Source organism: Euprymna scolopes, chromosome 22 (genome assembly GCF_053919585.1).
Source record: "Euprymna scolopes isolate OS-2025 chromosome 22, ASM5391958v1, whole genome shotgun sequence".
NCBI classification, from domain to species: domain Eukaryota; kingdom Metazoa; phylum Mollusca; class Cephalopoda; order Sepiida; family Sepiolidae; genus Euprymna; species Euprymna scolopes.
In genome coordinates, this window is record NC_136503.1 from 44,120,393 (window position 1) to 44,144,221 (window position 23,829).

The 23,829-nt window shown below is 32.9% G+C and overlaps 1 protein-coding gene across 3 annotated transcripts in view; it reads right to left on the reverse strand.

The window, feature by feature from the left end:
* Positions 1 to 2,250: 2,250 nt before the first annotated feature.
* Positions 2,251 to 23,829, reverse strand: part of LOC145243381 (host cell factor 2-like) — a 110,904-nt gene continuing 89,325 nt past the window's right edge. For all 3 annotated transcript variants that reach the window (XM_080106216.1, XM_080106215.1, XM_080106214.1), the window contains 7 exons: positions 22,216 to 23,217; positions 20,055 to 20,266; positions 16,024 to 16,173; positions 12,718 to 12,906; positions 10,570 to 10,876; positions 8,032 to 8,101; positions 2,251 to 3,758 (listed from right to left, as the gene is read on the reverse strand). In XM_080106216.1, coding sequence (XP_079962342.1) covers positions 3,698 to 3,758; positions 8,032 to 8,101; positions 10,570 to 10,876; positions 12,718 to 12,906; positions 16,024 to 16,173; positions 20,055 to 20,266; positions 22,216 to 23,217 — 1,991 coding nt within the window. In that variant the 3' untranslated portion in view covers positions 2,251 to 3,697. The remainder of the gene's footprint in view (positions 3,759 to 8,031; positions 8,102 to 10,569; positions 10,877 to 12,717; positions 12,907 to 16,023; positions 16,174 to 20,054; positions 20,267 to 22,215; positions 23,218 to 23,829) is intronic.

Here is a 23,829-nt window from a genome sequence, read left to right on the forward strand (position 1 = left end):
TTTTAGATGTTTAAAAATGTTTCTACATTATCAGTTCTTACATAAACTGTAGTGAAGTATGTTATTATTCTGCCAATGTTACAACAATATTATAAAAAAAAAAAGCTACACGAAAGCAAAGATTGCTTTGTTAGCTTAAATACTAAATGGAGCAGAATTCAAAAATCCAATGTGATAACATTACAAACAGATAACACGAACGTCAAACAGTTCTTCTTGAAATAAACACTTCTCATAAAATTTAAAGACTAAAAATTAAAATTTTATTTTCGGACTAAAATAAAATAAAGTTTAAGAAAATACAAAATCTGTACAAAAACCAAGGAAAATAAGATTTTTCAAGGGTACATATTCTGCAATTGAATCACATTTTGCCTGGAGATCTATGGTAAACACTGTTTAATGTAGGGTGTGTTATGTGGAGCGTTTAAACATAGACATTCTGATTAAACTGAATGTAGGATTTAAATAGTTGAGTTGATTGAACTCGTAACTTTACACAAGGGGAGTTGAACAGAATTTTTTTTATTAATTGTTCAAGCAGAAAATGAGCAATCCATCATAAAGTGTTAAAATGAATTATTTTTAATGTATCCACACGGCCATATTTTTGTTTCATTTAAAAATAAAAAAGGAAAATGAAAAGATTGATGGTTACATTTTATTCTCTTTATTCAAACAAAATGGAGGAACAGAATTAATTTATGATCAATATACTGCCCGGTTATAAATATAGCTGCTGACAAATCAGTTCTTTGATATCACAGGGGCATGTGCAAAAAAAAAAAAAAAAAAAAAAAAAAAAAAATCTCTTTTGATTTAGGAGCACAAATGAATCATAACGGTAGACCATGGCCTTTAAACTTTAATGTAAGCCAGAATTCAATTTCTCTTTTATGAATTTCCAAGGTCATAACAGTATACCCATTTTAATCTAATAGTAATAGATTAAAAAAAAAAAAAATTCACTTTCTCACTTACCAACTTTGTAACTTTTAAATTGGCAAATCTATTTTCAATTATAAAGTTTAAAAGGCAAAAGTCTTACATCATGATTTGTTTGTGCTCCTCAAAGGAAAAGATAAATCCTTCTTGCACATGCTTTCGTCACATCAAAGAACAAATAAGCCATCAAATTTTGTGTAAGAAAGAGGATGAGAGCCTATTATAATTTTCTTCCTTTTAATACCGATATATATATATATATATATATATATATATATCTCAAAGTATTCTTTAATCAAGTGTCACTCGCATTTGGTTTGTCAATTTTATGGCATATCAACCCTTTTCAATTTATTTAAGTAGACTAGGAGTTATTGTTTATTTTATTTTTCTCCAAACTATTGTCTGGATCAGCATTAATATTAGCATTTATGTAGTGTATGTGCTCTCTAACCTTCTACAGGTGTACTGTTTATTTATAGTGTTGTATTTCCCTATTAAAATATGGTTGTTAAGGACTCTTGCATATTTAAATCCAATGAACTGATTTTGGTGCCCATTTTTAAATTAATAAAAACTAGTGCATGGAAACATAAGTATGCAATGTAAAATACAAAAAAAAAAAAAATGTCATTCGATGCCCGAGTGTTCATTAGTTTAAAACTGAATGTCAAAATCAGTACATTAGATTAAAGTATGTAAGAATAAATGGTAATCACATTTAAATACAGCAGTGTCGGACATCACTGTACATAAATGAGCAATACACTTGAAAAAGGCTTGAGAATACATTGTTCAAAACATAGTAGATATATGTCATTGTTTTGTGGTTTGTTTGTTTGTTTGTTTAACTTTTGTTCTATATTGGTTTAACAAAAAAAAAACAAAAAAAAACACCCAGTATAATTTTTTTTTTTAGCTTCTAAAATAGAGCAAATTGATAAAATTGGTTTCATTTATTTAAATAAAACTTTCACAATATTTATTGCAATGTTGACTGTTGAGACTGCAGTAGTGCTGTATTATCATTTATAATTAATATAGCTCTATCATATAGGATATTGAGTCTTTTGTTTGTCCAAAATCTGCCATCTTATAAAATGTGGTTCGGTTCCATTTAAAAAAAATTTTTTTTTTCCTCCCACTTTTTTTTTGAATAATGAAAGAGTCAATTGTGAATGTTAAAACTTTTGTTACAACGCTTTTGAGATTTTCTGTATCAGATCTGCCCACCAAAGTTAGATTAGTTAATCCTCAATAAAACAAAGAGAAGATTAAACTAGATTAAAAGTAAATGAATGTTGATTAAAAATTTTTTTTTTTTTTTTTTATTTAAATGTTTGTGAATCAGCTAGAGCAAAAAATAAAATAAAGTCGAGGTGACAATGATGACGATAGGAAGAGGAAAAGAGATTTTTTTTGCAGGACCGAAAAAAAACAAAAAAAAAACAGGAGTGGGCATGTTCCTCTACTGACGTCAACTTTCATTCGAAACCATTTTTATAGGCTGTCCAGAATGGCTAACAAGAAGCAACAATCGATAAATTCCAGCCAGTCCAACATGGTCATCTCTCGGACGGAGAAGAATCATCCGTTTATGCTAACTATTGCAATGGGTATTCATTCATGTATTCATCTTCCATATCATTCCTATTATATGTGTGTGTGTGTGTGTGCAATGTTTGGCTGAGTAAATCGCAAAAGAAATATAGAGACAATGAAAGATACAGTTAATTTTTTTTATGTAAATGCTGAGAATGTTATATATTATTTTTACTGGAATCCTTTGAGATGATGAGGCTTCATAATTTGCGTAATCATTCTATTGTGGACCAATATCCTCATCTTCAGTTGTTTTTTTCACCATGTTTCGCCCAACTCATCCTCTGGCCTTCTTCAGGTGATTAACCATGACAGGATAGGAATGCTGAGTCTTGTAACTTTATCCCCAGTAATTACTGCCTTCCATAGTTGTTGTTGTGTCACCACGTTTTGGCCAACTAATCCTCTGGCCTGCTTGGGTTGGCCAAAATGTGGTGAGATAACAACAACTATGGAAGGCAGTAATTACTGGGGATACAGTTACAAGACTCAGCATTCCTATCCCATCGTGGTCAATTACCTGAACGATGGCCAGAGGATGTGCTGGCTGAAACGTGGAGAAACAACGACAACTATGAAGATGAGGTTAACAGTCTGCAAAAAAAAAATGAATATGCAAATACTGAAAATGGTTAACATTTTGATGCTGATTTTTCATGCGACTAAACAGGTGAAGAGCATCATCGATTTGTTGTGCTAACTATTGCGATGGTTATTTATCCGTATATTGATCTTGCATGTGTCCATTCACTGCAACTCACGACCCGAGTGAATCAAGAGAAAGTGAGAGAGGAGAGACAATGATGGAAGTGAAGATAGGATTCATTTTATTTATTCTTTTTAATGAAATTCTTGGAGATGATTTGTTAATATTATTGATGATGATGATGCTGCTGATGATTTTTGTGAGACTAAACGGGTGGAGGTCAGAGGTCAAGAGAAAAAGAGGTGTCAGAATTGGCTGGATGCAACAAAAGCTAACAGACTAAAGAGTGTAGCTTCTACTAGATTTGAACAGTGTGTGATGATGATGACGATGATTATGATGATGAATGTCTGCAATTTGTTTAAATGATAAAAAAAATGGGAACTGATTTTAAGAAATTTGACAATTTTTTTTTTTTTTTTTCCTACTAATTCTTATATTTCTTTATTTTTCATTTTCATCTTCGCTTTTCAGTTTTTTCATGTTTGGAGGAGAAGCACCTTTACTGAAAAGAAAAAAATAGAAAAAAAAACAAAAATTACATAAATTAAATGCTATAAAGCAGCAGACTACAAACAATTTTTTATATATTTTTGGTTCTTGTCCAGAATTACCCCTATATTAAAAAACAAAATTAAAAGAAAATCTGTATGATGTACGTACCGTGAAAGAAATATAAATAATAGCATATAAAAATAACAAATTGATCTAATAGCTTTTTTTTGTTTTTTTTTTTTTTAAAGAAAATCAAATTTTATGAGTAACTGAGAAGACCATTGCCGGCCATTTTGAAAACAAACTCAAAGAGAGATATTTATGTTGTAATGCCCACAAATTCCCATTAATCAATTAAAAATGATTTTTTTTAATTAATAATCTTAACAAAACCACTTGATCAATTTGTTTTTTGGAATATGACATTTTTATTTTATCATAGGTACGAACAGCGGAGATTTTTGTGTTTTTAATATGGAGGAATTATGGACAAATACTATATTTCTTAAGTACTAAAGCAGTCTCCTTCATATTTGATTATAATAAAAGATGCCTCAGTAATTTTATTATTGATCCAATACTTTCCCTTCAGACAGACGTCATTTTTTTTCTTTTTTTTTTTTTTTTAGAGAGTTTGGAACTTAGTTAATAAGTTGAGTCCATTAGACCATTCATGTACCCAATCTTCTTATCTTATGCAGTAATAAGCAAACAGTATTGTTCATGAATTTATTTTTAGTATCAGGATTAAGTCCTTTACCGGATTTCATGCATTTCATTATGTAGAAGGATATTGTAAAAAGGAAGAATGAATTTCTTAATTTGGAGAAAGGATCAAATAAACTTGAAGCACCCCAGAATGAGCAATAACCAAAAGGATACCCATATATTAAAAAAAAAAAATCTGTAGGGTGTACGTACCAGTCACAGAAAAAAAATATTGTACACCAAAAAAATCATGTAAACTGATCAAGCAGTTTTATTTCTAAATAAAAAAAATCAAATTTTGTGACCCAACTAACTGACAATATCACAACGCCATCTTAAAACGAAGGGAAATAATTAAAACATGCAAGATTTTAGAAAGTTTAAAAATTATTTTATTTATAGAAATAAAACTACTTGATCAATTTACTTCATATTTGGAATACGATATTTTCTTTCCATGACGATGATATAGATTTTTCCTAATTTTTTGCTTATTAATAGAAAGGGAATTCTGAACAACCACCAAATATTTAAAAGATATATACTTTGGTAAAACATTAAATTTTTTGTAAAGAAACCTTTTCTTTTTTTTTAAATTAAAAATGAGCATATAACAAGGTAGGTTTGTAAATAAAATAATTTCTTATACTATTAGTAAAACTTTTTTGTAAATATAACTTTTCTTTTTAATAAAAAAAAATCCATGAAAGTTACAACTGTGTGTATATGCTGTTTTGTTCATAAATCAACTAGAAGTAAAAAATAAATAAATAAAAACATGGCAAAATTTGTCCTTTTGGTGGTTGCTCATTTTGGGGTGCTTTAAATTTATTTGATCCTGTAGAAGTTAGAATGTGAAGAGGTTTACACTCATCAAACTATTTCTGCAATCACCACTTGGCTTATCTATTTGAATGATGATGGAGAAGTCTCTTAAGCCTTCGAGGTAATGGGAGCGCAACATCATTTTATGCAGTGTGTCTTGGGCAATAATAGCCTGGTAGTGCCCATCCCTCTCCAGGCTTGAGCACATATAGCACCTGGGTATTAGTAAATAGCCACCCATTTTAGTACTAAACAGGTTCAACATCGTTTAACTTCAGTGATCTAATGGGAACCTACATGATCACGCCATATATTGTCTACATATATGCAGTTAAATGAAGACAGCATTAAAATGGCTTTTTATCAATTCTATTCATCAGAATCTATTCTAATTATGGCCAATGTCATAATCCCAACAAAAAAAAAGGATGCAACGAGAAATTTAACAATTGTCAAGTTATAAACAACTGGACGCCCAGGTTGGCAGTCTCATTGCATACAGTCACATCACTTTTTACAAAACTCTAGCCAGGTCTGCCTCAGTTTATCATGCTTTCTTGTGCCAGATGTGTTATTGTCAATGATTTTGTAGTCCATGATTACAAGTCCAAGAGAATATTCTTTTCATTGTTTTGACTTTCTAGTATATATCCGACACAGACACAGTTAATCAAGTGAGAACCACATCACTATGTAAAAGCATATAAGATATTAACTGATATAAACTCAAGTCAAAATAATGAAACAAACATTCTCTTGTCATAGCCGTAATGATTACATCGCTTAGTGCAAGCGCAACACCATGCTGTCCAGAGTTGTCTGTAGGACCACTGTAGAAGAGACGGTCTATGCCGCTGGAAGTGCTCATGCTCATGGCTGCTGAGGCATCGGATCATCAGGCGTGGTCGGCCTCAATTCGAGATGTGACTAACGCAATAGGTGGAGCTGGCTCAACCGAAATAAGTAAACAAGTATGAATAGCATTTTACCAATAGCTAAAGGAAGCGGAGGATGGGGATGTCACACGTAATCCAACAGTATCAGTAAATGATTTAACATGGATCCGATAGGATTTGACTTGGCATAACTGATTCCAGTCAGAGAACTTGAATGCCTATTAGACACTGTCCTCGAGTGTCTAAGGTCTCTCTGTACGGGGGTTTGTCAGAACAACCTGACATGAAGTAAACCCTGACCAAATATCCAAAATCACATTCAGTATTCGCTGCCCAAATAAGATCTCCTCACTATGGCTAACTTACATTAGTTTTTACGAGAAATGGTGCACCTTCTCCAAGTGATGTTACCTCAAGTAACAACACGAAGCTGGATACTCCACCAGACTAGATAAATTCTTGTTCTGGAATCCAGTAAGACCAAAACAAAAGATATACTATAACGTATGAAAATGGTTAATTGGGGAGAGGAAAATTATGTTCTCAACTTTTCTACTAACTCAGTGTTTGAGAAATAAAGAACAAATGGAACATTCGAATATCTATGTATCTCATATAGACTTCAAGTGTTAGCCCCGGGTTGTGGGCCTCTTGATTTCTGAAAACTTCGACTGAAGTAAAATAAAACAAAAAAAAATAAAAAGAACTATTTGAAATGTCATACACCATCCATTATGATTATGCAATTCCTACAGCTGTGTACCTTGCAAAAGCAGCTTTTTAACCTGACATAGTGAAGAAGGAGAAAGAAGCAACCTTAGTAGAAGTTAGCGTCCCCAATGATGCTGGGATAAACAGAGATGAGAAGGAAACGATAACGAAATACCAAGGTCTTATATATGATATGAAAAGAAACTGGAATCTAAGGAAGACCACTATCATTCCCGTAATTATAGGAACAACAGGACTCATGAAAAAGAATTTCCAAAACTAGCAAATATACCAGGTGAACTAAGTGCAGGAGAGATTCAAACAATTGCACTTAAAAAGATGGTTAGAATCTTTAAAAGGTCTCTCGGTTGAAATATATGAGATAGCGGGTGAATGTCTGGCATATTTAAAAAAATATAAGAGTGTTCATTAGATTTTGTAGATGAGTTTAAGCAATCATTTTGTCATTTACATTTTTAGTCGTGAGCAAGCGACTCTATGTCACTTCATTAGTCGGTAACACTTCTGTGTTTGGCCTTTTTGGTTAAGATCAAAGGTCTGTTGTTAATAGATGCTGTTCTTAGCTTTTTAAGCTTTTCTTGGCCTTTTGAACAAGATCACAGTGTAGTATCTGTTCTTACGACATGCTGTACTTATTGTGATATAAAGTGGGGGATCACTTTTCTGTATTAATTTAATGTAAAATGATCACCCACTTTACAATCAGTCTCAAAGCCATTCAAGTCATTCTCCAGATCATTCAAGTTGTTTTTGAAGGATTCCAGTTATTTTTTAAGCATTCAAGTCATTCCTTAAGGTCATTCAATTCATCCTTAAGTTCATTAAAGTCATTCTAATTCATTTACTTTTTATTTAAGTCATTTCAGCCCATTTTTCGGTCATTTTAGTTTATCTTTAAGAATTTCATGTAAATCCTACATTTAAGCATTCATTCATTACACGAGAGCATGCGACTAATGGCTATGAGCCTTGTTATTTTAGGGTGAGTGGGTGTTATGCCATGAAATGATATGCATACAAAAACAAAAAGTTTAAAGAAAAATTTAAAATAAAATGAAAATTTAAAAATGTTTTCCCCCCAGAATATACAAGAGAGAAGAAGTGGGGTAGAAACAAACTTACACATCAGCTGCAGTTAAAGGTCTTTTATTAGCTACTTTATTGGCAGCAGCAACGGGATTCTGTGTGGCATCTGTAAATAATGTAAAAAGAAATGCTATCATTAAATTGACTGAAGCATTATATATAAGTTATCTTGTAAGATTTTCAAAGTCAGGTCCAAATAGCATTTAAGCTGAAAAATCAAACTTTTCTGACTAGCCAATTTTCATTTGTTATTGTTGTACTGTATTATTGACAATATAACTACAATTTATTTTTAAAATTACTTAGTTTGGCCCAAACGACTGTAATATTTCAACTTAATAATCATCAGTTTGATGTCTGTTTTACATGCTAGCATATATTGGACGATTTTTAGAAATAAACTTAAAAATTATCTCTGGTTGGGTTTCTTTGCAAGTCATTTCCTTGAGGCTAGATTTTTATAGGCTAAATACCCTTCCCAACATTAATTACTACCCCAAAAAATCAGCAAGTTGGTAAACTATTAAGGATATATTGTAGTTGTTGATCTATTGCAGATAAAGTATTGTGGCTGTGAAAAACTAATGTAGACATGTATTAACATTTTGTTGTATCGATTTTACTTCCTTTTTTTTTTTTTTTTGCTTTACAGCATATCAACCCTTTTAGGTTATTCAACGCAGTCTCCATTTATTTTGGTAAAAGGATTTAATGATTGCAATTCATGATATTTTCAAACATTTAACACATTCTATTTTTTATATAGATCATTTCTAGATCAATTTCTTTTGTACATTTTGCATATTTTCTAATTGAGCAGCCTTCAATTAAGTAATCTTATTTAATCCATATGTTGCATAAGCCAGATCCCCATCACTTAATTTGATCAAGTAGTTTTTTTTACAGCCGAAAAACAATTTGTTATGACACCAAGCAAAAGGTAGCCATGTTTTGATTTTTAGACAAGGAAGGAAGAAAAGCTATTATGGAGGGGGGGGGGGTGTAGGCACTTTGGACAGAGTTATCTCCCCCTGGCGCTCTCCTCCCTTCCTCATAGTTAAAAAAAAATTCAAACATGGCTGCCTTCAGTTTGCCGTCATAAAAAATTGTTTTTCCGCTGTAAAAAAAAAAAAAAAAATTTAATAAAAGAAAAAAATAGTTGATCAAATTAAGTGAAATTTTTCTTGGAGAACTCCATTCCATAATGGGTACGCACAATGTAACTTTTTTTTCAATATTTTCAGTTCTTCATTAAACTGTACAAATACAAAAAAACATAAATGAATAAAAAATTAATTTTTCAATGGATTAGTGCACTTGGAAGATTTTCACACTTCTAATATGTGAGATACATTTTGGCATCACGTTTACTTTGATTTGGAATCTCCTGTCTGTTTAGTAGCATTTACTGACCGTAAAAACAAGTTCTAAATAGATAGCAAGTGAATAAAAGGCAACAAATTTAAAGCAAATAATAAATGATTCACAATTATTAGTATAATTAAAACCATTTTGACAGTTAAGTTTTTCATTTCTTCCACTGACATGACATAAATACATAGACTGAAAATTTGCCTGCCAACATAAAAATGTAAGTGCATATTAGAAAAAAAAGAAAATTGAAAGAAATTTCAAATATATTTTACTAATATGTTTCTATTATTTTTTGTTTCATATTAAACTTATATTTTCATGTAAATATACATGTAAATTCTTTTACTATAACAAATACTTTACATATTAGAAGATTAAAGTCTTCAGAAAATCCCTCTAAACACAAGTGAGAATCTAGTTTTTTTTCCCCAGGCGATTATATGTGAACATCCTAAGAAATTTGTCATGAAGGAAAATAAGAATTCCTTTAAAATTCAAAGTTTCACATGTAAATTTAACGTAAAAAGAGACCCAATTTAGCCATTCTAGTATTTTAGTGTAGTTAATAAAATAAATTTGTTAAGATGAATTCTGTACGTTTTTTTTGTTTTTTTTAGATAGGGGGGGGGGTACCACATTCTGTTTTTTTAAAGTGTAGATTTATAATCATTCCAATTGAATGGAAGCTTCTTCACTGTCCAAGGTCATATCCAAGACCAATTTACATCTTAAATTTTTAAAAGAGAAAGATAGTTTGCTTGAAGCATTGCTGAAAAACAAATATGCAGGTGTATAAGAAAGTTGTAGCAATGTCGAATACCAAGATATTGTAAGGACGTGAAATATGAACAAAAACAGACAAATAACGAAGATTTTGTCGATTTTATAAATCTTCACATTTCTATTTTTCAAAATCAATCAGTAAATTGACTGATTTGTATATATATATATATATATATATATATATATACGATTTATTTTGAAAAAAATAAAATATATAAAAATTTATAAAACCAAGAAGAATTTCGTTCACACTTCATTTCAATACATTGAGATTCTACATTGCTACAAACTTCTTACACATCAACATATTTATCTTACATTTTAACATAACTTCACTTCCCTTATGATCCTGTAAAAATTAAGAGAAAAAAAAAAAAATCTTTCCATGTTCCATCACAAAAAAAATAAAATCATTACCTTGCAGCCACCTGACTTGTGTTGCTGGTCCGTATCCTTTTTCATTCCTGGCTGCAATCCTGAAGATGATTGCTGGTTTTGTAGTATAATCAATGTGAGCAGAGGCAAGACTAGCCGTTGTCACAACACATGAAGGATTCGGGCCACAATAGACACGCACAAACGCGAGCTGTGCTGGTGAACCTGGCTTTTGATCAACTTGAGCAGCAGCAGCTGCATTTCTCACGGCAAGGTAGACAGAATATTCAGTAATCTTACCAGCAGTGTTTTGGGGCGGTTCCCATGACAAATGAGCACCTTCAGAACTCTGAAAAGGAAAAAAAAAAGATTTGGAGATTAATTCAAGGACACGGAAGATATCAATTCAAATTTGCGCTAAACATGTTTTTATTTATCAACAGGTTCTGTTGAGAAGAGTTTGCAAGTAAAAAGTTTGTATTAAAAACATTCAAAAAAGTCCTGTTTTTTCTATTTGTCTTTTTTTTCTTTTTTTTTTTTTTTAAATGTTTTCTTTTAAAATATGTCTGGATTTTTATAAACAAATTTTATACTTGCATCATATGCTCATCAAAATTTGCATTGAGTGATGAATGAAATGGTTAATAATTAGAACAGAAAAACAAACATACACATATTATAAAAAGGGGGGGAAAAAAAAAAGAATAAGGAAAAAAAAAACAAAGGATAAAAAAAAAAACACAAAAAAAAAAACAAGTAGGAGAAAACTGGGAAGGAAGAATAAGGGGTAGAAAAAGATTTTCTTTCATTTCTGACTTATCTTTTAAACTTAATACAAATAAGTTTTGTAGGTTTAGTCTTATCTATTAACGAAAGTCTATACTCCTAAATTTGGGTTTTCTATGTATTGATATTCATATAAAAAAAATTGTTCTATTTATTTAAAAACAAAGATCTAGCTAATTTGCATATTCTTTAAAACATTTATTTTAATTAATTCTTTATTAGTTTTGTTTTGGTTTTCTTATGGGATGATTATCTTTAGTTAACTATTACGTGTAATTATATTCATGCAGATATTCTATATGATTTATTCTTGCGTAATATTTGCATAAAAAGGTTATAGTAAACACAAACCTATTTCTATATATATTTATGTATGCGTACACATATTTGTTTAAAAAATTTTGCCTACCAAACTCCTCTGTCAGTTTTTGGTCTACAGACATGAAACTTCATTTTAGGATATTCGAACTCATGTGAAACTTTATATTGGGGTTTAAACCAAGAAAATCAGTGCAAAAGTGTGAAAATTAAAAAAAAAAAAAAAAAATGGAATTTGCCAGGTGAAGGTCGAACGATGGCATTACGAATATACATGCATAACGTAATAGCTATTGATTCAAGTTTTAATTTTTAGCCTTGTAGGAAACATGTCTTCATAGCTCAGGCATTAACATCAAAGGAAGAAGGAAATCATAAGCTAAATACTTTGATTTCGATTCTAAGTGGTGGCGCACGAGTCTTTTTTTTTTTTTTTTTTTTTTTTTAACTTTTTAAACCATTATTATATCTTGGATCCAATGTAATATAATAATAAATACGAAATCTGCATTAATCAAAATATTATATTTATGCATATTTTACGACCGGGCAATACCGAGCGGATGCTAGTGTAAAAATAAAAATCAGTAAACTTATTAAGTTCATTACATTGATGTCACAAAACAAAATTTTCAGCTTTAACGAAGGCAAAATCTAATTTTTTTTTAAAGTTTGTTCTTATTTTCTTAGGCTTTTTCCTATTGATGCACATTTACAAATATAAGAAGTATATGTGACATATTTGTGTTATATAGTGAAAAGAGATACGGCGACTTTTAATCACGTTATTTAAACTAACTTGAGCCGTATAAATTACACAATTAGAAATTAGTTTACGATTTTATTTCAAAGAAAAAGTCCAGTCATATCAACCCGACAATGAAAATAGCTGGAATATGTCAAAATTACACTAATTTCGTAATTTGTACTTTGATATTTTTTGTTAATCTCAATTTATTTATTTATTTATTATAACCAAAATGAAGTAAATGAAAGCATAATGCTTATACATGCATTACTGGCTGAACTTTCAGATATTCTTGTAGCATATTCCCTTGGAAAAAAAAAAAAGTGATCTATACATACCTTACTAATCTTAATGGCAGATGGCGCTCCTGGGAAACCAGGCAAACAGGTCTTGAAGGCAGATACTTCACTAAACGGTCCTCGTCCGCATGCATTGATGCCTGCCACCCGAAATTTGTAAGCTGTGCCAGGCAAAAGTTCCTGTCTCTTCAGGACACTGTATTCTGGAACACTGACGACATCAATATCCTTAAGAATAAAAATAAAAAATTTGAATGCATAAGGATTACCTGACAGGATGACAAACCACAATCATTAGTATTTAATATTTAAGAAAATGATTTCACAGTAGATATCTGAATTCATTAATTGTCAAAACAATAAACAAAAATAACATATACATCTTTGTGCAATAAAATGTTCAAGTAATTTTAGCATGGTTTCTGATGCTAACAATAAAGGTGCTGAACTACAGCAACTGTAGATGTAGTTTTGAATCTCACTAAATTCAGTCACGTTGAGACTTGTGTCAATGAATAACTGTGTGAATGTGTGTATTTGTATATGTGCAAGTTTAATTTGATAAATATTTTTATTTTCTCATGGAATTCTAAAATACATTTTGTTTTAAACAGTTGTATGAAGAAACGTTTGAACAGCAAAAAATTTATAGCAGCTAAAAAGAATCCATGATAATAAAAAAAGTTGTCTACACGATATTTTTTCTATCTGAATGCGAAAAATTTTTTTTTTCCATATACATACAGGGATTCAAAAATTGACAGGAAAAGTTTGCTCAAAATTCTGGATCAATTCACAGCAGTTCAGTATTTTCTTTGCCTTTTCCCTATTTTTGGAACTATTTCAATAGAACTTGGCAATCCTCTGTAAAAATGGGTACTTATTTCAATTCTGCACGCAAATTGGATTTTTTCCTTGAAGAAAAAAAAAAAATCAAGTACTATATATATACATGTGATTCAAAGCATTTGTATGTCATGTCATGTCATGTGCTACTGGTACCATGTAACCCAGTACTACCTACCTTATGGTCGGGTCACCGGCGACACTAGTTCCCCCACCAGACTTGTTTAGTGAGGAGGGTGGCTTGTCTCCCTGAAAGATTAAAAACAAAACCTTTCCAAACGGCGAATGAACCCCTTTTCGGGGTCAACGTATCTTGCTCTTGCTTATTGCTGGATCTCAACATTTTGAACCGAGAGAGAAACTTAGCTGTCGTACAAAGCTAAGACTCTGTAACATCATCTGTGTATAGATACTCCCTCAGGCATTTGTCTATAAAAATGGTCCTGTGGCAATGGAAAAGTTGTGACACGTGGAGGCTTGAAATGCTGGACACACGTAATAATTGATCTCAATGACAGTCTTCAGTGTCATGCTTGCTTGAGTGTGTGAATTCACCAGTAGGACTAAAAAAAAAAAAAAAAGTCATTTTTGGGTTCATGGACTTGAAGTGCCTGAGGGAGTGGCACTCGTTTGACAAGACCTTGCAATCATCATTATATATATATATATATATATATATATTTTTGGGTTCATGGACTTGAAGTGCCTGAGGGAGTGGCACTCGTTTGACAAGACCTTGCAATCATCATTATATATATATATATATATATATATATATATATATTCTAGGTGATGTATGTGCTCTTTGCTTATCTCAGCATTGTTTCCAGTCGCTCCAAACCTCCACTTGCCACTGGTATTTAACAACATTGACTCAGGATAGATGTGGTTGAAAATTGCACAACTCTTGCCACCAAAATTCCGTGTGCAGACACCCTAAAAGTGGGTATCCATAGTCTGTCAAGATTGAAGGTAGCTACAAATATGTATATAGATACTATTAAAACTGAACATTGTTATTTTGTATTTTCGTTTCCGAACAATGTATGACACCACAAATCAAACGTCATGATTGCTGAAGTAACAAAATGGCGACATCATCCATTAAAACAGAAAAGATAACCAGTAAACCGTTGGGTCACAGTTCGTCTATATAGATGGACAATAACATATACATAAATATATATTTATATACACACACTGTTTAGCATACAGAGCCATCTTTTGTATTGCATTTTCTTGCAAACATACAAACTAGGAAATAAAAAGGGGAAAAGATAACGAGGCAGAAACAGTAGCGGAAACATTTATTTCTGACAGGGAAGGATCGTCAAAGGCAAACATAAGAGTGACACAACAAAATGATACACAAAGAAGGGAAGTGAAAATCACAGATGTACGTACTAAAGATAATTCTATGTAAATATGCAGAAGGAAATTGAAATAGACATGAATTGCTAGGGTAAACAATTTACAGAGAGAATGCATGGGTAATATAAAGTAAATACAACTTACTTTCATATTATCTCAGAACTATAGCTACGATCAATAAAAAAGAGCCAGGCTAAGATGGCTAGCTGGCTGGGAGTCTCATCCGACTGCGACCAAATGTAAAATCTGAACAAATCGGTATCAGGTGTGAAGACCATGTTAAAAATGTAAAACTAAATGGAACATGTCCACCTAGCATGAAAGCCATTCTCCACCTAGCATGAAAGTCATTCTCCACCTAGCATGAAAGCCATTCTCAGAAAGAAAAAAAAACAAACTTATTTTGAATCTCGCACATATGTGGAGAGAGTTTTCGTATTTCTAAATAGAAAACATTCTCTTTTTCCTCAGTAATAATTCAGGGGAGATAACTTGAATGCAAAGTATGTGAGATAACTCTTCAATTTGAGTCTACAGATGAAAATAATCCTTTATTTCAAATAAACTGTTTTTTAAAATCTATAAATTATCATTTCTGTTATGTTATCGAAAATTGAAGAGTACATTACCTTTCTAAGGTTATAGACAGTCTTTCACTGTGTACACATGAAAAAAAATATCCATTTGTTATTTATAAGGTTTAAATGGAAATTTTAATATTTTATTTGAGAATTCAGGAAATATACATTCTCCTTATTTATTGGTAAAATATGTTACACATATATAGGATAAATATATATTATAAGTGACTGTGGGCCACTTGTGAATTCTATATTCCTATAAAACTTACTCCTTTAGAGAAAACCAATTAAACACACCTAGGGCGAGTGTCGCTTAAGTACAGTATAAATATATATAAAAAGAAACATGATAGCCAGTGAATACCAACGGAATGCAATGGGGGGGGGAGCATTGGAAAAGGACCTATATAATAAATAGGTATCTTTGAAAAAGAAAAAATGGAAAGGAAAATAGTGAGAAAAGAAAAACAAAAGTAATGATTATGAAATAATGTGAAAAGGGCATAAAAAATAAGGGGGAGGGGGTCCTTCTTTATTGTATACTTACATCTCCATTGCCTTGGCCTGTCTCTGATGGTAAATGGCAATGGGAAACTAAACAAGTGGTTCCTTTAATAATTCCAACATCATACCATTGGTTGGCTTCCTTTTTAATGGTTGTTCCTGGAGGTTTTGCAGGAGATTCAGTCTTTATACCCTACAAGAAAAAAAACAAAAAAAAACATCTATATATATATAAAAGACAAAACGGCCGTGCGTGTTTTTGTATGTCCAGCAAAGGCTTTTTTGCCGGGGTTCTTGGTGGGTTTATTATGTTTTACAACTTTTTATATATTCCATAGCACTTGTACAGTTTAATCAAAACATTAAAAAATGAAAATATCAAAAAAAAGTTTAAATTGTACATATCCGTTATGGAATGAAATTCTCCGGAAAAAAAAAAAAAAAATTTCACTTAATTTCATCAAGTAGTTTTGTTTTACAGCGAAAAAACAATTTTTTATGATACCGAGCAAAAGATTTGATTTTTAAGAAGAAAAGCTAGTCTTAAAGATAGGGAGGGAGTGTCGGCGCTTTAACATGGCGTTTCTAAAATCCAAACAAAATTTTTTAAAAATCCAAGATTACTGCCTTCAGCGTGCTGTCATAAAAACGTGTTTTTCCACTGTAAAAAAAAAAAAATCTACTCGATCAAATTAAGTGAAAATTTTTTTTGGAGATTTTCAGTTCAAAAATGCGTACAATATAATCTTTTTTTCGATATTTTCATTTTTTTAATGTCTTGATTAAACTGTACAAGTACCTATTCCCTAGATCATAATATCTATGGTTTCCGAAGGGACGTCATATCTAGATTTATTTACATTGACTTTTATAAAATTCACGCTATTCCTTCCTCTCACGTGTTTGTTCGGCTTTTTTGTATAAAAGCCGAAACTGAATCGAAAGCGAAGGCAGCTTCCCGGCCTTTCGTGCAGAGATGTCCAGAAAGCAATCAGCTTTGCTTAATCTGAGGGAAACCCCTCATATCAGACAATTGCTATTCATTTGGACACACCCTTTTTGTGGGGAGTTGGTTTTCCCCAAAATGATACGGCGGAAAGCTGAACTGGCTTCTAGCCAACATTCATTTTTGCAAGTCAACTTTTTGATTGACATCGATAAATTTCAATGCTTTTCACTTTTTACAGCCTCATAGCATCACGGTAAGATCTCACGTTTTCTTTCACTTTCTTTTCCGCCTTCGAGTTCAAAACACTTTATCGAAAAATCGAAAAATTAGCCCAAAAGGACCATCAGAAGTGCGTCAACTGATCGATTTTCTGCAGGGAGGGGCCCCCAAAAAAGTGACAATTTAATGTTAAACATTACATATTTTTAAATCGATTTATAACTACCCCAAAAAATATGGGTGCCAACTCTTCTACAAAGTATACACGGGGTCGTTTATTTTGGGTCAACTTGTATTTAAAACCCGCTGAGTCATGTCACGTGATCTTGACGTCAGCAAGCTCTAATGGCAGTCTGAATTTAAAAAACGTTATCGGTAAAAAAAAAATTTAACCCTCACACAAGCTAAACTATGAACTTCTACGCTATGACAACGTTACCAAAGTTATTAGCACATTAAAAATAGTTAGATACGATAGTTAAACGAAAAATAACAAGCCAAAAGTGTGAAGTAAAAAAAATATGCTTACAAAAAATATTAACGATCAAAGTTTTTACAAAAAAAAAAACAGCCAGACGCCATTTTCTTTATTAGTAACACTCTTTAGAGTAAGGAAGACGAAGTGAGAGAGAGAGAGAGGGACACACACATACACAAACGCAAACAGAGAGAGAGAGAGAAACAGATAGAGACAGATATCTAGACAGGAAACGAAATACGTAATTTAATAAACGCTAATGTGAAGTAAAACAAAAAAAAAAAAATACTGCTACGTCATCTCGTAACGCTCCCGCGATGACCTCATTTAGTGGCTATCTGTCAATCAAACCTCTTTCACTCGCTTTATAAGCCTTATTTTAAAACTATAATCAATTCCTCTTACTCTTGGCCTAGACGGTTAAGTGGTTGTAGTTTGTTTCACCTCCGCGTCAAGGCTCCCGGGTTCAATCCAGCCTCACGACCAAAACTATTTTATTTTTCTTTTACATCTTTAGACACGCGGGCAACGTTTATTTTTTTTTTACTTCGCTTATTCTTTAGTTTACGTCACGGGTTCGAGCCTGCCTGCCTACTACCATAAAGGAATTTTGTAGAGGTCAATAATCATTAACTCTAAATGTTCTTCTGTTATGAAGGAGAAAGAACAGACAAAAAAAAAACTTTATTTTACTCAAACTGAAAAGAGATCATGACAGACAATAGTAAACTTCATAAAATATGAGACAACACTCTACATAGCCGGCTGGCTAATTTAGAGAGCATTTGATTTATACAACTCTCAAATTCCAACTGTTTGCATATAGGTGGGTGTGGGTATCTGTCTGCATACTTTGAAACTAATCCAACAAACTATATACATATGCCAAGCCACTATTTGTGGATGAGTCAACTACTCAGCACTTGTTTTCTGTTTGTATCAAGAGAAAAACAGTACGTCAAAACCCATGACTGCTGCACTGTCTTTTATTGCATTTATACAAAAGTTTTCGTTTTCTAACTACACAAATAAAAATGGGCCAACAAAAAAGACTACTTACCTCACAGACCTGATTTGGAGCAGAGTGATATTTTGTTTAAAACATCAAGTTCACTTTGCAGACAGGGAGTAGAGAAGAACTCAATTTTTTATGGTACTTGTGAGCATTGGGTACACAAGTGCAATGAAATTACTAGAAAGTAACTTGTTTGTGTGCAAGAAGATAGAACAGAGACAGGCTCGCAACGTCTCTTCTTTCCCACAGAGACATTGCAAGCTCGTCTCTGCTCTATTGTTAATTTTATGGCAAGTGCTCGACTGAACTCCAATCTATGGTCCCTTCTTGTCAAACTTTCACAAAAAAAAAAAAAAACACTCAACTAGCTACAACACTATCAACAATTTTCCCCATCCTCTATCAATGCCTAAATCTAAATGCAGATTCCATGAACAAAGCTTCTTTCTCAGAACTGCCCGCCAGCGGAACACTGTTCCACTCACCTGCTTTCCGCTTGAATACAACATGGTAGCTTTCAAATCAAATGTAAACAAGTTCTTGGTGAGCTTTCCTCATAAATAATCCAAATTCTACCCAATCTACACCATTAACAATTACTACACTATCATCTTACATCCATTAACCTTTATCCTCAAGTGGCCTTCAGGCCTTGGTAATTGATGACTCCCAAATAAAATAAAAAAAGAAACAGAAGTATGAAATAACAGAGATGAATGAGAACTCGAATGTAGAGAAAAGTATATTTGGATGGATTGGGGGGGGGGATAAATAAAAAGATATTGAGGTTGTACAGAAGTTTTGTCATCCTGGTGATATCATTGGTGCACAGGGAGGAGCAGGTGTAATTGCAGGAGTTAGAAGTAGGAGTAAATTCAAGAAGAAAACAGAACTTCTGACATTACTAAACAGGAGTGCATTGCTACAATTGATCAAAGAAGAAAGAGTCTACGAAGGAAAAGTATGATAATGCATGGTAGTGACACCTGCCTAGTGAGAGTTGAGAACATGCGTTGCATGGAGAAAAATGATATGAAAATAATACAATGTGTAAACTGATCCTTAAAACCCGACTTAGATCTGATGACCTCAGAGGAAGATTAAATCTGGACAGCATGGGGAGATGTGTGTCCGACAGGATACTTTGTTGGTTTGGTTACATTAAAGCAATAAGTTCTTGGGCGAGTAAATGTAGTACAGTTGATGCAGCAGAGTAATTTGGCAGGGGAAGACCACAGAAAACATGGGAAGTGATAGGGATGGATTTGATAAAAAAAGGGGTAAATAAAAACCTGGTCAGAGATAAATTTGGAAGTTAATTTCTATCAGTTGCCTGACACATGCTGGCATATAAAACAGACATTAAACTGAAGATGGTGATGCATCGAAGTAACAAATAATAAAAATACTTACTTGCTTGTTGTCAGCAGTTTCTGTATTGGAAGGAAGTCCATTGGTTGTTGCTGAAATAGCCGCCGTTAGTGTGGTTAGAGCTGGTGTTCCTGCTGCAGTTATTGGGGCAGAGCTACTCTCTTGTTTTACGACAGAAGTTGCTGAGGCACTACCAACAGCAGCTGCACTAGTTGCAGTGGTCACTGCAGCAGTTGCAAGTGTTGCAAGAGGGTCTGAAATTTAAAAAGACAAAATAAAATCATTTCCTTTTGTTTTAAAAGGAACAATAAAAAATTATTTCCCCTCCTAAAAAAAGAACAAGCCATGCATATGTGGTCCCCCTCTGGTGCTGCATGTGAGATGACAGCACCAAAATAGTGAAGAAATAATGAATGTGAGAAGTGTGAAGGGCCAACGTTGTCTTCACATTTTCACCAATTTTCAGAAAAATCTAATGGATGGGGCAAAAGTTATGGGGTAAAGAGTGTCATTTTTTGTAATTTTAGAACATTTGTGACCCCTTTTGAGCTCCTGGGAATGCTGAATCCCAGTGAAAATGGACAAACGGTGCAGTTTCACGCCTTAAGACATGTATATTTGAATTCAGTACCATGGAAAACCACTATATAGACATACATATCAAGTTTTTGAGTAATATGAAAAAAGAGCTCCAAAAAGGCATGTTCTTTTAGCCCTAAAAGTCCCAGAGGGATGCGAACCAGAATTTTGCCAGAGTCACCCATACTGAATTTATATTAAAAATAATGGCCTCCACATTTTGGCCAAGTTTTAGGAAAATCTAATGGATGGATCAAATGCTATGGAGCAAAAAGTGTCATTTTTAGGTTATTTGGGAGCATTTTTGACCTCTTGAGCCCCTGGGGACACAACAGGAATTTTCGCAAAATTTTTTTTACTGTGCACATCTATTTAATGAAATAAAATTTGTGGCAAAATTTCAGGAAAAACTAATGGCCGGTTATCTGGCAATCGTTTGGACGGACGTCACTGCAAACATAGGTCCCTCTCCGATAAATTGGGGGATCAATAAGCAATCATATTTTTGTACAAATAGGGGAATCAATGAGAATTTGATTGGAGAGAAAAAAAAATAAGATAGCAAACAAATGTTGTCCTACAAAAAACAAAAATGCAAATTCATTGTCTGATCCAATCATCAAATATAAAAGGATCAGAATTTCAACATTCCAAACACTAAGGAACAAGGAAAAGAGTCTGTTAACCAATATTAGGCCTTTGCTTTTAAAGGCTAGGGGAAATGAACAACTATTTCCAATTCCTCCACACACAAGTTCATATATTTATACTGTGACAAAAGCAGTACACACGCAAACACACACAATGCCTACTGAACTCATTTGCACATTCCTCTCACACGCATATACACACTGACAGAAAACAAGCATAGACAGATACACTTCTAACACTAGTACATTTGCTCACTTCAAACATATTTTCCTAAAAATTTACTCAGAGAAAATAACCTCCAATCATTTGTAAATTAGTACATCAGTATGGTATTTGGATATTTGCTGCTTATCCAAAATCCCCAGTATAGAAAAAAAAAAAAAAAGAAAAATCTGTATGAAAGAAAATATTGTGTACTGAATATCACATAAATTGATTCAGTAGTTTTATTTTTATAAAGAGAATCCTTTTTAATGTCTCTCCTCAAGTTAAGAATGGCTTTTTAAAGTCTTGCAAGTTTGAATTATTTGGAGTTATCTCCCTTTTTCCTTTAGAGTGTTTTCAATTTGGGATCGCAAGGGCATGGCTTGTAGTTTGGGCATAAATCTTCTTTTTTTTTTTTCTTTTTTAATTCAAAAATAAAACTAGTCGATCAATTTATGATTTTTGGTACACAATATTTTCTTTCTTCCACCAGTACTTACATCATGCAAATTTTCTTTGTTTTTATTTCATGGAGGTTAAATTTTGGACAAGCACCCAATATTTTTTCATTCAATATTCACATTTGTTTTTATAATCCATTTTCAACATCTATTACATTTTAACTGTCGGCATTTCTAAGACGCGATTGTAGTCTACACCCTATCCATGCCAAGATTTGTGCTATATATATATATATATATATATATATATATATATATCCATAAATCACATCCGAAATCTTTTCTTGATACAAATAATTTGTACTTACCTGACACATCTGTTGTTGAGGGCCGAGTTGTAACAGAAACAGGAGCTGAAGTGGCGGGTGTCGTTGCCTTTACCACGGTTGGTTTTACAAGTTCTCCATTGACCGTACTGATTTTCACTGGGACCGTAGTGCCGGGGGCACTTGTAGTGTCCATGGGCTCGGGATCGGATTCTTTCTTTTCCGGTTTCACAGAGTCCCCTGCGGTCAGCACCTTTTTATCATTAGTGTCCATTGCTTCCTCTTTTTTTGTTGCGGGCGGGTCAGTTTCCATTTTCATGGTAGCATCAGCAGTTTCACCTTCAGATTTCGGAACATTGGCACTTTTATCACTGCTAGGTTTCTCTTCGGACTCGTTTTTGACTGCTGGATCTACTTTACTCACAATGTTGGGTAGAACGTCTTTAATTTCCGTAGAAGCTGTATTGTCCCCTGAGGCAGCCAGAGCAGGTTTCACTGTCGGGTTGCCAGTTGGCACAACAGTTACAGTCGTAGCTGAAGCAGCATTCGGGGATGTAAGAATGCCTGCAGTCACTGTGCGGGTGACTGGAATGGTCATGGTAGTGGTCACTGGAGTAGTAACTTTCTCCATTTGTTTGATGGATGGCTGGACAGTAACTTTGGCTGTAGTGACAGGAGTGGTTGGAGTTACGCTGACAACCTGAGTAATTGCTGAGCTAGGGTTGACCAGCGAGGCAGCACCTTGGGGCGAAGGAAGAATTGATATACGCACAGGAGTACCAGGAGCCTGCGTTGCACCACTCGTTAGTGACGAAGTTAGAGTTTTGATGGTTGGGGTCACAGATAGCTGTACTGTTGTGGCTGTTGGCAACTGTGTCGTGGCAGCAGTGTTACTTGGAACTGGCTGGGCGACAATAGATATGGTCGGAGGGGTTGACGTAGTTGAAGGAAGGATGGAAGTAGCTGCTTTGGTAGCACCAGCAACAGTGACTTGAGCAGCAGCACTCATAACACTACTCAGATTAGATGTAGACAGGGATTGAGCTAAAATAAAAAAGCAAATAAAATAATTAATAATTTAAAAAAGAAATGTTAAATACAAAAGTAATTTTAATTTAACTAAACAGTCTATTGAAAATTTTCCAAGTCCCAAGCCTAAGTAAACAATTACTTGGTTAAAAAAAAAAAAAAAAAAAAAATATATATATATATATATATATAGTCAAAAAACTTTTCATTTAAATGTCTATTTTCAAACAGATTGTTACTAAACTTGAAAAAAAAAAAAAAAAAAAAAAATTTTTTCTTTTCAGTTGTCTGTGTGCATGTTTAGTTCAAAACTACTAGACAAAAATCCATAAAAAATGTTGACCTGAAAGAATATTTAAAATTTAGAAAAATTTACTCATTTACTGAGGGATCATTAGAGTCACCTTTCGTCAGGGAGGGTCTATTTTCAAAGTTCTTATGTAGTAATTTGAAAAGAAGATGACTCATTTCTTGAGGAATCTATTATATAAACGAGAGTCATTTGTGTGTATATCTAGTTAGAGAGGAATGGGCTAGGCGGTGGAGAAGGAGGGGATTGGGAAGAAAAAAGGTAAAGAAACGAAGAAAGAGATAGAAGTTTTAATAGAAATGTTATATTTTTGCCGT